Source organism: Oncorhynchus mykiss, chromosome 8, assembly GCF_057628025.1.
Source record: "Oncorhynchus mykiss isolate SJ-2025 chromosome 8, ASM5762802v1, whole genome shotgun sequence".
Taxonomy (NCBI): Eukaryota; Metazoa; Chordata; class Actinopteri; order Salmoniformes; family Salmonidae; genus Oncorhynchus; species Oncorhynchus mykiss.
In genome coordinates, this window is record NC_143029.1 from 4,762,523 (window position 1) to 4,778,331 (window position 15,809).

General features: G+C 46.7%; 2 protein-coding genes across 3 annotated transcripts in view; one reads left to right on the forward strand and one right to left on the reverse strand.

Annotated features, from left to right (window-relative positions):
* The window catches only part of LOC110529268 (neuronal acetylcholine receptor subunit alpha-2), a 48,767-nt gene extending 41,464 nt beyond the window's left edge, over positions 1-7,303 (forward strand). The window contains exons 7-9 of the mRNA XM_090183183.1: positions 1,591-1,959; positions 3,782-4,191; positions 4,699-7,303. Coding sequence (XP_090039309.1) covers positions 1,591-1,959; positions 3,782-4,191; positions 4,699-4,824 — 905 coding nt within the window. The 3' untranslated portion in view covers positions 4,825-7,303. The remainder of the gene's footprint in view (positions 1-1,590; positions 1,960-3,781; positions 4,192-4,698) is intronic.
* A 913-nt stretch (positions 7,304-8,216) lies between these two features.
* The window catches only part of LOC110529162 (protein-tyrosine kinase 2-beta), a 62,188-nt gene continuing 54,595 nt past the window's right edge, over positions 8,217-15,809 (reverse strand). For both annotated transcript variants that reach the window (XM_036984589.2, XM_090183084.1), the window contains exons 25-28: positions 12,508-12,532; positions 9,602-9,906; positions 9,422-9,502; positions 8,217-9,088 (exon numbers count right to left, since the gene is read on the reverse strand). In XM_036984589.2, the coding sequence (XP_036840484.2) occupies positions 8,867-9,088; positions 9,422-9,502; positions 9,602-9,906; positions 12,508-12,532 (633 nt within the window). In that variant the 3' untranslated portion in view covers positions 8,217-8,866. The remainder of the gene's footprint in view (positions 9,089-9,421; positions 9,503-9,601; positions 9,907-12,507; positions 12,533-15,809) is intronic.

Below are 15,809 nucleotides of genomic sequence, written 5' to 3' on the forward strand. Positions count from 1 at the left end.
AATACCCCTGGTAAAGGCAGTCTTTTCCATGGTAACAAACCTTTCTGTTTAGTTAATAACCCTGGTAAAGGCAGTCTTTTCCATGGTAACAAACCTTTCTGTTTAGTTAATACCCCTGGTAAAGGCAGTCTTTTCCATGGTAACAAACCTTTCTGTTTAGTTAATACCCCTGGTAAAGGCAGTCTTTTCCATGGTAACAAACCTTTCTGTTTAGTTAATACCCCTGGTAAAGGCAGTCTTTTCCATGGTAACAAACCTTTCTGTTTAGTTAATACCCCTGGTAAAGGCAGTCTTTTCCATGGTAACAAACCTTTCTGTTTAGTTAATACCCCTGGTAAAGGCAGTCTTTTCCATGGTAACAAACCTTTCTGTTTAGTTTATACCCCTGGTAAAGACAGTCTTTTCCATGGTAACAAACCTTTCTGTTTAGTTAATACCCCTGGTAAAGACAGTCTTTTCCATGGTAACAAACCTTTCTGTTTAGTTAATACCCCTGGTAAAGGCAGTCTTTTCCATGGTAACAAACCTTTCTGTTTAGTTAATACCCCTGGTAAAGGCAGTCTTTCCCATGGTAACAAACCTTTCTGTTTAGTTAATACCCCTGGTAAAGGCAGTCTTTTCCATGGTAACAAACCTTTCTGTTTAGTTAATACCCCTGGTAAAGGCAGTCTTTTCCATGGTAACAAACCTTTCTGTTTAGTTAATAACCCTGGTAAAGGCAGTCTTTTCCATGGTAACAAACCTTTCTGTTTAGTTAATACCCCTGGTAAAGGCAGTCTTTTCCATGGTAACAAACATTTCTGTTTAGTTAATACCCCTGGTAAAGGCAGTCTTTTCCATGGTAACAAACCTTTCTGTTTAGTTAATACCACTGGTAAAGGCAGTCTTTTCCATGGTAACAAACCTTTCTGTTTAGTTAATACCCCTGGTAAAGGCAGTCTTTTCCATGGTAACAAACCTTTCTGTTTAGTTAATACCCCTGGTAAAGGCAGTCTTTTCCATGGTAACAAACCTTTCTGTTTAGTTAATACCCCTGGTAAAGGCAGTCTTTTCCATGGTAACAAACCTTTCTGTTTAGTTAATACCCCTGGTAAAGGCAGTCTTTTCCATGGTAACAAACCTTTCTGTTTAGTTAATACCCCTGGTAAAGGCAGTCTTTTCCATGGTAACATAACTGTTCTGTTAAGTTGCAAAATACACAAAACAAAGGTTTTTTCTTCTACTTAAATGTGTGAAAAGCCTAATCCTTTACTGTAAATTGATATTTTGTGGTTAAACTGAAATACCACTTAATAATTTCTTGATAATTTCTCTCTGCCCAACATTAGAAAAACAGATTTGTTCTATACTTGTGTTTGTGTGTGTGTGTGTGTGTGTGTGTGTGTGTGTGTGTGTGTGTGTGTGTGTGTGTGTGTGTGTGTGTGTGTGTGTGTGTGTGTGTGTGTGTGTGTGTGTGTGTGTGTGTGTGTGTGTGTGTGTGTTTTGGGGGGGGGGTTGGATTGGTAGCAAAAATACACATTTCCATTTCCTGCAAGATAGTAAGTAAAGTCTGTTTGTTTCTTCTTCTCCTCTTTCTCCTCGTTGTTTCAGACTGTGGGGAGAAGATCACTCTGTGTATCTCCGTCCTCCTCTCCCTCACCGTCTTCCTGCTCCTCATTACGGAGATCATCCCTTCCACCTCCCTGGTCATCCCTCTGATTGGAGAGTATCTCCTCTTCACCATGATCTTCGTCACTCTCTCCATCGTCATCACCGTGTTTGTCCTCAACGTCCACCACCGCTCCCCGGGGACCCATAAGATGCCTCGGTGGGTCCACTCTGTCTTCCTGGACCTGATCCCCAGGTGGCTGTTCATGAGGCGACCCGCGCCGGACGGACGGAGACGCAGGTTGTTGATGCTCCAGCAGGGGGCAGCGGTGGCACGGTACCAGGGACGGACCATCAACCCCAGACCAGCAGGTTAGGTGCTGATAATGATGAGGACCACATGGGAAATAAGTCCCTAGTCTCTGTTTGCATCCCAAATGGCACCATGTTCCCTATATGCTTCCCTGACCAGGACAAATGGCACCATGTTCCCTATATGCTTCCCTGACCAGGACAAATGGCACCATAGTCCTTCTAAACTGCCCTGACCAGGACAAATGGCACCATATTACTTCTATAATGCCCTGACCAGGACAAATGGCACCATATTCCTTCTATACTGCCCTGACCAGGAAAAATGGCACCATGTTTCCTATATACTGCCCTGACCAGTACAAATGGCACCATATTCCTTCTATACTGCCCTGACCAGGACAAATAGCACCATATTCCTTCTATATATTGCCCTGACCAGGACAAATGGCACCATGTTCCCTATATACTGCCCAGACCAGGACGTACCACCAACACCACTACCAGACTACCAGATGAGTTTCTTTACATTTTTAACCAGAAAGTCCCATTGAAGTCAGATAACCTTTTTCCTAGGTGAGACCTGAGGCCAAATCCACAAAGAGCCTCTTTAGTGATAAGAGTCCCACCTAGTGGACAGATATTTAGGAGACCTCATGAGCTGTCCTCACCAGTTCAGAGTTGAGGCCTAATTCATAGTATATGCCTAAGTACTTATAAACTCTAGGATAATAAATAATCACATATTTTTCTTTAAATTATTTCATGAACCTAAATCCTGTTATTTCAAGTTGTCCCTTTGGAGCACATGCTGAAGCGATTTAGAGTAGATGAACGGGGCCGGATAAAGATTTCACAGGCCGCAGGGCTTTGTTTTTTTCAGAACAGCTTCAGTTCTTCGGTTCATGGACTCTGCAAGGTGTTGAAAGCGTTCCACAGGGATGCTGGCCCATGTTGACTCTACAAGGTGTTGAAAGCGTTCCACAGGGATGCTGGCCCATGTTGACTCCGATGCTTCTCACAGTTGTAGTTGGCTGGACGTCTTTTGGGCATTTGATCATTTTTGACACATGAAACCGTTGCAGAAATCGTTGCAGTTCATGACACAAAGCGTTGCGCCTGGTACCTACTACCATACCCTGTTTAAAGGCACTTCAATCTTTTGTCAAAGGATTCTCAGACCATGAGATCCAAAAATTCTCTGGTCTGATGAAACCAAGATTGAACTCTTAATGCCAAGCGTCACGTCTGGAGGAAACCTGGCTCCATCTCTACGGTGAAGCATGGCGGTGGCGGCAGCATCAACCGTGTGGGGATGTTTTTCAGCGTTATGAACTGGGAGACTAGTCAGGATCAAGGGAAAGATGAGTGGAGAAAAGTACAAAGAGATCCTTGATGAAAACCTGCTCCAGAGCACTCAGGACCTGAGACTGGGGTGAAGGTTCACCTTCCAACAGGACAACGACCCTAAGCAACACAGCCAAGGCAACGCAGGAGTGGCTTCGGGACAAGTTTCTGAATGTCCTTGAGTGGCCCAGCCAGAGCCCGGACTTGAACCCGATCGAACATCTCTGGAGAGACCTGAAAATAACTGTGTAACCCCATCCAACCTAACAGAGCTTGATTTTTTCTTATGTTTTATGATGTTCATATAATGTTCATATGATGTTCATATGTTTTTAATCTATATATGTTGTATTTACTCCCATAGAAGAGACAACTCTTTGGGGCCCTTCCCAGACCCATATTAATCCCAGTCTTCCACTAACAACCACTCTCAGTGAACATGTCTTTAAAGTCCAAGACTAGAACATCTGCGTCCTGAATATCAGCCCTATATGTATTTCAAATTTCTCAAATTAATTTCCCTTCTTTCTCCCAGGTCTAGGCCTTCCTCCCTTCCTCAGCACCTCAGCCAGCTGGCTCCGGGACGGAGGAGGGACAACGGAGGACCTCCAAAGACGGACCCTTTGTTATGAGGACCTTGAGCTGGGGGAGCTGACGTCTTACTTCTCCTTCCGTCCTCCGTCACCCAGACCTCCGGGCTCCACCCCTCCGCCCCAGCAGAACCATCCACACCCAGGGGCAGGGCAGCCTCATAACCGCCTGGATGGAGGGGTTGAAGGAGGAGGAGGTGGGGTGAATAGAAGGGTTAACCCGACCCAGCGACCGGCTAACTTGGTGTCAGACTCTAGAGAGATAGAGTTCCCTCTGTCTCCCAGCGTGATACGTGCTCTGGAGGGACTGCACTATATCGCAGACCACCTGAGGGCAGAGGACGCAGACTTCAGTGTGAGTATTTATGTTATACAGATCCTTTGTATTCCACTAAAAGGATCTTTCCATTTCTGAAATGCCAAGTATCTACAATGACTACCCAGAAAACCATTTGGCAGTGACGGTACACCGGTATACTGGTTATGACAGGCATACAGCAACACAGATGAACGAGGTAGCATTTGTAGCTCTAATATTGCACATAGCCTCTATTTTTTGTTGTTGTAGAACATTCAATTACAATGATTGTTCAATTTAAACCATCATGTTCATTGCACTCAATCCAACTAAAAGTGTTATCATTCATTCATATGTCTCTCTCGCTCATCTCTCTCTCATCTCTCTCATCTCTCTTTCTCTCTCTCATCTCTCTCATCGCTCATCCCTCTCTCTCTCTTTCTTTCTCTCATCGCTCTTTCTCTCTCTCATCTCTCTCTCTCTTTCTCATCTCTCTCTCTCTTTCTCATCTCTCTCTCTCATCTCTCTTTCTCTCTCATCTCTCTCATCTCTCTCTCCATCCAGGTGAAGGAAGATTGGAAGTACGTTGCCATGGTGATCGACCGTATCTTCCTGTGGATGTTTATCATTGTGTGTCTCCTAGGAACCATTGGACTCTTCCTCCCTCCCTGGCTGGCTGGCATGATATAGGACCTGGACTCTTCCTCGCTCCCTGGCTGGCAGGCATGAAATAGGACCTGGACTCTTCCTTCCTACCTGACCAGAATGATATAGGACCTGGACACTTCCTTCCTACCTGGCCAGTATGATATATGACCTGGACTCTTCCTTCCTACGTGGCCAGCATGATATAGGACCTGGAAGCTTCCTTCCTTCCTAGCTGGCCAGCATGATATAGGACCTGGACACTTCCTTCCTACCTGGCTGGCCAGCATGATATAGGACCTAGAATCTTCCTCCCTCCCTGGCTAGCCAGCATGATATAGGCCCTGGACTCTTCCTCCCTCCCTGGTTGGCCAGCATGATATAGGACCTGGACTCTTCCTCCCTCCCTGGCTGGCCAGCATGATATAGGACCTGGACGCTTCCTTCCTACCTGGCTGGCCAGCATGATATAGGACCTGGAAACTTCCTTCCTACCTGGCTGGCCAGCATGATATAGGACCTGGACACTTCCTCCCTACCTGGCCAGCATGATATATGACCTGGACGCTTCCTTCCTACCTGGCTGGCCAGCATGATATAGGACCTGGAAACTTCCTTCCTGCCTACCTGGCCAGCATGATATATGACCTGGACTCTTCCTTCCTACCTGGCCAGCATGATATAGGACCTGGACACTTCCTTCCTGCCTGGCTGGCCAGCATGATATAGGACCTGGACTCTTCCACCCTCACTGGCTGGCTGGCATGATATAGGCCCTGGACTCTTCCTTCCTACCTGGCTGGCCAGCATGATATAGGACCTGGACACTTCCTTCCTACCTGGCTGGCCAGAATGATATAGGACCTAGACTCTTCCTCCCTCCCTGGCAGCCTGAATGATATAGGACCTGGACTCTTCCTTCCTACCTGGCCAGCATAATATAGGACCTAGACACTTCCTCCCTGGCTGGCCAGCATGATATAGGACCTGGACACTTCCTCCCTGGCTGGCCAGCATGATATAGGACCTAGACACTTCCTCCCTGGCTGGCCAGCATGATATAGGATCTGGACACTTCCTTCCTACCTGGCTGGCCAGCATGATATAGGACCTGGACACGTCCTTCTTACCTGGCTGGCCAGCATGATATAGGACCTGGACTCTTCCTTCCTACCTGGCTGGCCAGCATGACATAGGACCAGTACTCTTCCTCCCTCCCTGGCTGGCCAGCATGATATAGGACCTGGACTCTTCCTCCCTCCCTGGCTGGCTGGCATAATATAGGCCCTGGACTCTTCCTTCCTACCTGGCTGGCCAGCATGATATAGGACCTAGACTCTTCCTCCCTCCCTGGCTGGCCTGCATGATATAGGACCTGGATTCTTCCTTCCTACCTGGCCAGCATAATATAGGACCTAGACACTTCCTCCCTGGCTGGCCAGCATGATATAGGACCTGGACACTTCCTCCCTGGCTGGCCAGCATGATATAGGACCTAGACACTTCCTCCCTGGCTGGCCAGCATGATATAGGACCTGGATACTTCCTTCTTACCTGGCTGGCCAGCATGATATAGGACCTAGACACTTCCTCCCTGGCTGGCCAGCATGATATAGGATCTGGAAACTTCCTCCCTCCCTGGCTGGCCAGCATGATATAGGACCTGGACACGTCCTCCCTCCCTGGCTGGCCAGCATGATATAGGACCTGGACTCTTCCTTCCTACCTGGCCAGCATGATCTAGGACCTGGACTCTTCCTCCCTGGCTGGCCAGCATGATATAGGACCTGGACTCTTCCTCTACCTGGCCAGCATGATATGGGACCTGGACTCTTCCTTCCTACCTGGCTGGCCAGCATGATATAGGACCTAGACTCTTCCTCCCTCCCTGGCTGGCCTGCATGATATAGGACCTGGATTCTTCCTTCCTACATGGCCAGCGTAATATAGGACCTAGACACTTCCTCCCTGGCTGGCCAGCATGATATAGGACCTGGACTCTTCCTCTACCTGGCCAGCATGATATGGGACCTGGACTCTTCCTTCCTACCTGGCTGGCCAACATGATTTAGGACCGGGGGTCTGGGCCTGAGATCTACCATGCCTGGCCGGCATGATTTAGCATCTGGGGTCTGGGCCTGAGATCTACCATTCCTGGCACAGGACTGGCTGGCATCACCTAGGGCCAGTAGACGTAACCTCTACCTTCTGCCCCCGGAGCAGGCAGTGGTACTAGCACTACGACAACGGTGTGCAGTAACTTCAACCACTAGGTTGTTTTTTTTGCAAAAATAATGGTTTTAGGAAGATGATTAACTGTTACGAAACATCGTATCCAAGCAGGCAGAAGACCGTCGGGCACAGTAACAGTGCAAACGAGCTCTCTAGTGGAAGCTTTCTGTTCCACATAGGAATAAACACAACTGAGGAAGTAACTAGGTGAATGACTGGCACTACCAATGTACTGCTTCATAACAATATCAAACACATGCTGTTGTGGTAATAAATACTGTATAAACAGAAACGCATGTTTTGGGAATTTGGGAGTCGATAGGAAAAGAAAATGTCAGATTTTAGTAACTGATTTAACGTTTGCACCAAGAGTACTGATTGAAGTCTTTACATTGGCCTAACGTACGAAAATGGGAACATCCTCCAAAAAAAACACCAAAAAATGTTTGTTAATAACATTTACGACACAAATGATAATTTTTGTAACGTTGGGACTATAAATATTCTATCGGCACAAAACTTAGTTCTGAGATATTGAGTATTAAAGTTTTCACAGCCTTGATCTCAGAAATGTTTTGATGTGAATTCTTCTTTCATAACCCAGTAAGGTCATGACCTTAAAGGTCAAAGGCACAAGTACAGAGTATCAAAAATCCTGAGACATTTGTAAAACAGTTTTATTAGGGGGGGGGGGGGGGTGCAATCACAGGTAGATAGAACCTTATGGCTCCAAAATGTCAATCTAATACACATCTAAGTTTTAAAGAAGACTATAGCTATTTGAATACATAAATGATAGATGAATACCCTATTTAGATCAAATAGAGTCAGAACACCTTTCATAAAATGTATTACAATCATCAGAGTACTTATTGTCATCACCGACCAGTGTGTTGTTGTTTTGTTGCTTGCGTTCCATTATTGTTGGCTAGACTAGCCTAGACCATACTTAGGAGGGAGATGGTAAAGACGTGTTCTGATTAGTTCGCCTGTATTGGTTCATGCTTGTGATTGGATTGCAGATAGCGCCATGTTCAAATGGCTTTATGCAGATATAATTTTCCAGTTTTTCATTTTTTTTCCCCCCACTTAACATTAACTTTAAACAAAAAAAGTATAATTTCACAGATATATGAATTACCATCTAAAGATCAATTATATGTAACTAATTCCTTCTTGACTAAAGATGTATAGTCCCCAAGGTCTTGTTTTGTCACAGTGTCTGGCATGTTTATTTAAGATCGGTCCATTGTCTCTATCCATGATGATACAGATGAGTACAAGATAAGGGGGGGGAAACATTGAAGGGTGCAGGATATTCAAATATTAACTGGCATTTTCCTAACTTTCCTAAATTCTCTATCATAGCACAGAAAACATACTTTTACCTAAATATATATATATTTAAAAAAAAATACAATACTGTCAGTTAAATTTAATATACTAACCTGATGTAAAAACAGAAAGGTAATGGGTATTATATCTATTTGGTCAAACTCTTAGTCTAGGAACAAATATTCCACATTCCATGAAACAACACATATGCAAATTAATACATCTATTGATCTGGCCAGTAATACTAGAAACATGTGAAAATAACCTAGAAGTAATTTAACCTGGATACCTAAACAGATAGAGAAACTATTTAAAATAACCGATACAATTCAAGACACGAGATGATACAGAAATCTTTTCTGGTAGTTTGAATTCTGACACACTTAATTCAACTTAAAATGAAACCTTGACCACTGTACTCCCGAGTCCATCCATTCAGTCGCAACATACTTGGCTCTGTTCCGTCCTCCAGCTTAAAAAACAAAAGATGTGGGGGGGTGTCCTGTGGGTATTTACCCCACTATGGGGTCTCCGGTTTGGGCTTGGCCAGGTTGGCCCTGACCCTGGCCTGGTCCACAGCATCCAGAAGGTTCTTCCCATCCATGGCCAGGTTGTGTGCTGCGGTCAGCATCTGTTTCTTACACTCTTCCTTCAGAGAGGTGACGGCGTTCTGCTGGGCCAGACGCATCTTACTGATCAACTCTGACATGTCGTTGTTCAACAGCTTCTGGGTCCCCTCGATCTGACCAAGGGGAGGAGAGAAGGGAGAGAGGGAGTGGGGAAGAGGAGACAGGGAATAGTTAGTCAACTATGACATGTCGTTGTTCAACAGCTTCTGGGTCCCCTCGATCTGACCAGGGGGAAAGAGGGGGAGGAGAGAAGGGAGAGAGGGAGTGGGGAAGAGGAGATAGGGAATAATTCGTCAACTCTGACATGTCATTGTTCAAATTGACCAGGGGGACATATGAGAGAGGAGGAGAGGAGAGGACAGAAGAGTGGATGAGATAGATATTATACGACAGTCTAGATGCTGGTCTGTTTTCTGCTTAATAATATGATATATAATTACTCTTACCTCTGTCCTAATGGACTTATGGAGGGTCGGCAGAATATCATCCACACTGCGTATCAGACTCCTTAAGGTCAGCCCTACAGACTGGAGAGAGAGAAGACCGTTGACCTTCATAATGCAGCTGTATATATAGCTTATTACTACTATCATACAGTGTTTGAAGTCAGCAGCTCCATGTCTTACCTTGATGACGGTGATGTACTCCTCCGGCTGTAGTGTGTTCACATCGTTCTTCAGCTGCACCACCACCTGGACCAGCTCCATGACCGCCTGGTACACCTTATCATCTGAACGGTCTAGCTCTGCAGTGGGGCGGGCCTGGGCTGTAGGGACGACCTGGGTTGTAGGGCCGGCCTGGGTCGTAGGGCCGGCCTGGGTCGTAGGGGCGGCCTGGGTCGTAGGGGCGGCCTGGGTCGTAGGGGTGGCCTGGGCTTTAGGGGCGGCCTGGGCTTTTGGGCCGGTGAGATGCAGGGGCTTGTCTGGCGGGGCTGGTTTTCAGAGTGGAGAGTAGGATGAGAGAACAAGAATAAAAGGGGAGAGGGGATGAGAGAACAAGAATAAAAGGGGAGAGGGGATGAGAGAACAGGAATGAAAGGGGAGAGGGGATGAGAGAACAGGAATGAAAGGGGAGAGGGGATGAGAGAACAGGAATAAAAGGGGAGAGAGGATGAGAGAACAGGAATGAAAGGGGAGAGGGGATGAGAGAACAGGAATAAAAGGGGAGAGGGGATGAGAGAACAAGAATAAAAGGGGAGAGGGGATGAGAGGACAGGAATAAAAGGGGAGAGGGGATGAGAGAACAGGAATGAAAGAGGAGAGGGGATGAGAGAACAGGAATGAAAGGGGAGAGGGAATGAGAGAACAGGAATGAAAGGGGAGAGGGGATGAGAGAACAGGAATGAAAGGGGAGAGGGGATGAGAGAACAGGAATAAAAGGGGAGAGGGATGAGAGAACAAGAATAAAAGGGGAGAGGGGATGAGAGAAAAGGAATGAAAGAGGAGAGGGGATGAGAGAACAGGAATGAAAGGGGAGAGGGGATGAGAGAACAGGAATGAATGGGGAGAGGGGATGAGAGAACAGGAATGAAAGGGAGAGGGGATGAGAGAACAGGAATAAAAGGGGAGAGAGGATGAGAGAACAGGAATGAAAGGGGAGAGGGGATGAGAGAACAGGAATAAAAGGGGAGAGGGGATGAGAGAACAGGAATAAAAGGGGAGAGGGGATGAGAGAACAAGAATGAAAGGGGATGAGAGAACAGGAATAAAAGGGGAGAGGGGATGAGAGAACAGGAATAAAAGGGGAGAGGGGATGAGAGAACAGGAATAAAAGGGGAGAGGGGATGATAGAACAGGAATGAAAGGGGAGAGTGGATGAGAGAACAGGAATGAAAGGGGAGAGGGGATGAGAGAACAGGAATGAAAGGGGAGAGGGGATGCGAGAACAGGAATGAAAGGGGAGAGGGGATGAGAGAACAGGAATGAAAGGGGAGAGGGGATGAGAGAACAAGAATAAAAGGGGAGAGGGGATGAGAGAACAGGAATAAAAGGGGAGAGGGGATGAGAGAAAAGGAATGAAAGAGGAGAGGGGATGAGAGAACAGGAATGAAAGGGGAGAGGGGATGAGAGAACAGGAATGAAAGGGGAGAGGGGATGAGAGAACAGGAATGAAAGGGAGAGGGGATGAGAGAACAGGAATAAAAGGGGAGAGAGGATGAGAGAACAGGAATGAAAGGGGAGAGGGGATGAGAGAACAGGAATAAAAGGGGAGAGGGGATGAGAGAACAGGAATAAAAGGGGAGAGGGGATGAGAGAACAAGAATGAAAGGGGATGAGAACATGAATGAAAGGGGAGAGTGGATGAGAGAACAGGAATAAAAGGGGAGAGGGGATGAGAGAACAGGAATAAAAGGGGAGAGGGGATGAGAGAACAAGAATGAAAGGGGATGAGAGAACAGGAATGAAAGGGGAGAGTGGATGAGAGAACAGGAATGAAAGGGGAGAGGGGATGAGAGAAGAGGAATAAGAGGGGATGAGAGAACAGGAATAAAAGGGGAGAGGGGATGAGAGAACAGGAATAAAAGGGGAGCGAATGAGAGAGCAAGAATAAAAGGAGAGGGGATGAGAGAGCAAGAATAAAAGGAGAGGGGATGAGAGAACAGGAATGAAAGGGGAGAAGGGATGAGAGAACAGGAATGAAAGGGGAGAGAGGATGAGAGAACAGGAATAAAAGGGGAGAGGGGATGAGAGAACAAGAATGAAAGGGGATGAGAGAACAGGAATGAAAGGGGAGAGTGGATGAGAGAACAGGAATAAAAAGGGAGAGGGGATGAGAGAACAGGAATGAAAGGGGAGAGTGGATGAGAGAACAGGAATAAAAGGGGAGAGAGGATGAGAGAACAGGAATGAAAGGGGAGAGGGGATGAGAGAACAGGAATAAAAGGGGAGAGGGGATGAGAGAACAGGAATAAAAGGGGAGAGGGGATGAGAGAACAAGAATGAAAGGGGATGAGAGAACAGGAATGAAAGGGGAGAGGGGATGAGAGAACAGGAATAAAAGGGGAGTGGATGAGAGAGCAAGAATAAAAGGAGAGGGGATGAGAGAGCAAGAATAAAAGGAGAGGGGATGAGAGAACAGGAATGAAAGGGGAGAGGGGATGCGAGAACAGGAATGAAAGGGGAGAGGGGATGCGAGAACAGGAATGAAAGGGGAGAGGGGATGAGAGAACAGGAATGAAAGGGGAGAGGGGATGAGAGAACAGGAATGAAAGGGGAGAGGGGATGAGAGAACAGGAATAAAAGGGGCGAGGGGATGAGAGAACAGGAAAGAAAGGGGAGAGTGGATGAGAGAACAGGAATAAAAGGGAAGCGGATGAGAGAACAGGAATAAAAGGGGAGAGGGGATGAGAGAACAGGAATAAAAGGGGAGAGGGGATGAGAGAACAGGAATGAAAGGGGAGAGGGGATGAGAGAACAGGAATAAGAGGGGATGAGAGAAGGAGAGAAGATAAAAGCTGTGTCTTTTAGACCTACACCTGATACCACCAGATATTCTATTTCTAGGATATTCTTAATTCAGGTTTACCACTCACCATGTCCAGTCTCTGGTTCTGGTAACTGCAGACAGAGAGAAAAATAAGATTATAAGACAATGACTATATTGACCTGATAAAGAAAGATGGCACCGCAGTGGATAGTGGCCGTCTGACGGGCTCCTGGCCAATTCTGCTATTTTTTGTCTTTTTTTTTATGCTGATCGTAACTTTTTTTTTGCATAATGTCTCTGTCATCATTTCCTAATGACCAAAACATTGCTGTTCCGATGTCCAGAAGCTATCAGTAAACTCAATTTGGATGAAAATGTCTACATCGACAAGTCAGGAGCTCTGGATGTTCTGCTTACTCAGGACCCAGGCCCTAATCGCCGGGACTCGAAAGAGGAAGCGGCTGCTGGCAGGCGAGGCGGCATCCTGACGAGACTACGTCGGCGAGCAAATAGACGCCATTTCCCTCTGTTCTATTGGTGAACGTTCAGTCACTGGAGAAAAAACTGGATGAGCTCCTTTCGAGACTATCCTATCAACCTTAAAAAAAACTGTAACTCTCTTATGTAATTTCTATGAGTCGTGCCTGAACGAGGACATGGATAACATACATCTTGTTGGGTTTTCTACGCAGAGTCAAGACTTGGACGGCAGACTCGAGTACGATGAGGGGAAGAGCTGGTGTGTGATCTCTAATGTTATTAAGGAAGTCTCAAGTTTTTGGCTCGCCTGTATTAGAATACCTGATGATAAACTGTAGACCACACTATCTGCCAAGAGAGTTTATCTATATTTTTTTTGTAGCAGTCTATTTACCACCACAAACCGATGTGGGTACTAAGACCGCTCTCAACGAGGTGTAAAGGGCCATAAGCAAACAAGAACATTCACATCCAGAGGCGGTGTTTCTAGTGGCCAGGGATTTTAATGCAGGGAAAATGTCATCTGTTTTACCAACTCTGACCAAAACAGCGTGTCACCTATGAAACATGTCACCTATGAAACATGTTACCTGTGAAATATGACACCTGTGAAACTAGAGGCGACAAAACTCTAGATCACTTTTATTAAACACACAGAAACACATGCAAGGCCCTCCCTTGCCATCCCTTTGACAAATCAGATCATGGCCCTATCATCCTACTTCCTGCTTACAAGCAAAAAACTCAAACAGGAAGTATCAGTGACATGCTCAATACACAAGTGGTCTGATGAAGCGGATACTAAACTACAGGACTGTTTTGCTAGCAAAGACTGGAATATGTTCCAGGATTCATCCGATGGCATTGAGGAGTACACCACATCAGTTACCGGCTTCATAAATAAGTGCATCGACGACGACCCCACAGTGACCGTACGTACATACCCCAACCAGAAGCCATGGATTACAGGCAACATCCACACTGAGCTAAAGGCTAAAGCTGCCACTTTCAAGGAGCAGGACTCTAACCTGAAGTTAGAGTGATGTTAGTGGACTACAGGAAAAAAAGGACCGACCACTTTCAATGAGCTGGACGATTATAAGAAATCCTGCTACGACCTCCGATGCGCCATCAAACAGGCAAAGAGTCAATACAGGACTAAGATCAAATCTTATTATGTCGCCTCTGATGCTCAGTGGATGTGGCAGGGCTTGGAAACGATCACGTATTACAAAGGGAAGCCCAGCCGCGAGCTGCCAAGCAACGCAGGCCTACCAGATTAGTTAAATGTCTTCAATGCTCATTTCGAGGCAAACAACACTGAACCATCCATGAGAGTACCAGCTGTTCCAAACGACTGTTCTGGAACTGTTGTGTGATCTTGCTGTCCATAGCCAATGTAAGACCTTAAAAAAGGTTAACATGCGTAAAGGCCAAGGGGCCAGACGGAATACCAGAATGCGTACTCAGACTCTTTACTCTTTTTAACCTATCCCTGATTGAGTCTGTAATACCAACTTGTTTCAAGCTGACCACCATGCCCAAGAACACCAAGGTAACCTGTCTAAATGACTATCGCCCCGTAGCACTCACATCTATAGACATAAAATGCTTTGAAAGGCTGGTCATGGCTCATATCAACACCATCATCCCAAAAGCCCTGAACCCACTTCCAATTTACATACCGCCCCAACAAATCCACAGAGAATAGAATCTCTATTGCACTCCACACTGCCCTCACCCACGTGGAGAAAAGAAACACCTATGTAAGAATGCTGTTCATTGACTACAGCTCAGCATTCAACACCATAGTCCCCTCCAAGCTCATCACCAAGCTCAGGACCCTGGGACTGAACACCTCCCTATGCAACTGGATCCTGGACTTTCTGCCGGGCCACCACCAGGCATATAACACATCCCCCACGCTGACCATCAACACGGCGGCCCATCAGCGGTGGTGCTTAGTCCCCTCCTGTACTCACTGTTCACCCACGACTGCATGGCCGAACACGACTCCAACACCATCATCAAGTTTGCTGATGACATGATGATGGGAGGACTGATCTCGATAAGGCTATAGGGAGGTGGTCAGAGACTTGGCAGTGTGACACCAGGATGAGATTCAGATTCAGATCTTAGAGACCCGTTCAGATCTGAGAGACCCGTTCTGATCTTAGAAACCCGTTCAGAACTGAGAGACCGTTCAGAACTGAGAGACCGTTCAGATCTGAGCGACCCGTTCTGATCAGAGAGACCCGTTCTGATCAGAGAGACCTGTTCAGCCCTGAGAGACCCGTTCAAATCTGAGAGACCCGTTCTGACCAGAGAGACCCGTTCAGCTCTGAGAGACCCGTTCTGATCAGAGAGACCCGTTCAGCTCTGAGAGACCCGTTCAGATCTGAGCGACCCGTTCTGATCAGAGAGACCCGTTCTGATCAGAGAGACCTGTTCAGCTCTGAGAGACCCGTTCAAATCTGAGAGACCCGTTCTGACCAGAGAGACCCGTTCTGACCAGAGAGACCCGTTCTGATCAGAGAGATCCGTTCAGCTCTGAGAGACCCGCTCTGATCAGAGAGACCCGTTCTGATCAGAGAGACCCGTTCTGATCAGAGAGACCCGTTCTGATCAGAGCGACCCGTTCAGCTCTGAGAGACCCGTTCTGACCAGAGAGACCCGTTCAGCTCTGAGAGACCCGTTCTGACCAGAGAGACCCGTTCAGATCAGAGAGACCCGTTCTGATCAGAGAGACCTGTTCAGCTTCGAGAGTCAAAAGGGAAGAGAAAGAAACCTCTGACTGGGTGCTGCAGCTCCATCAATAAACACGCGATATTGGCCAAATGATTCACCTCAGGGTTCAACTGTCTGAGATTTAAGCACAAATGCATCAAGGCATTGCATGAATATAGGCCGGTAGACCTAGGCATCCGC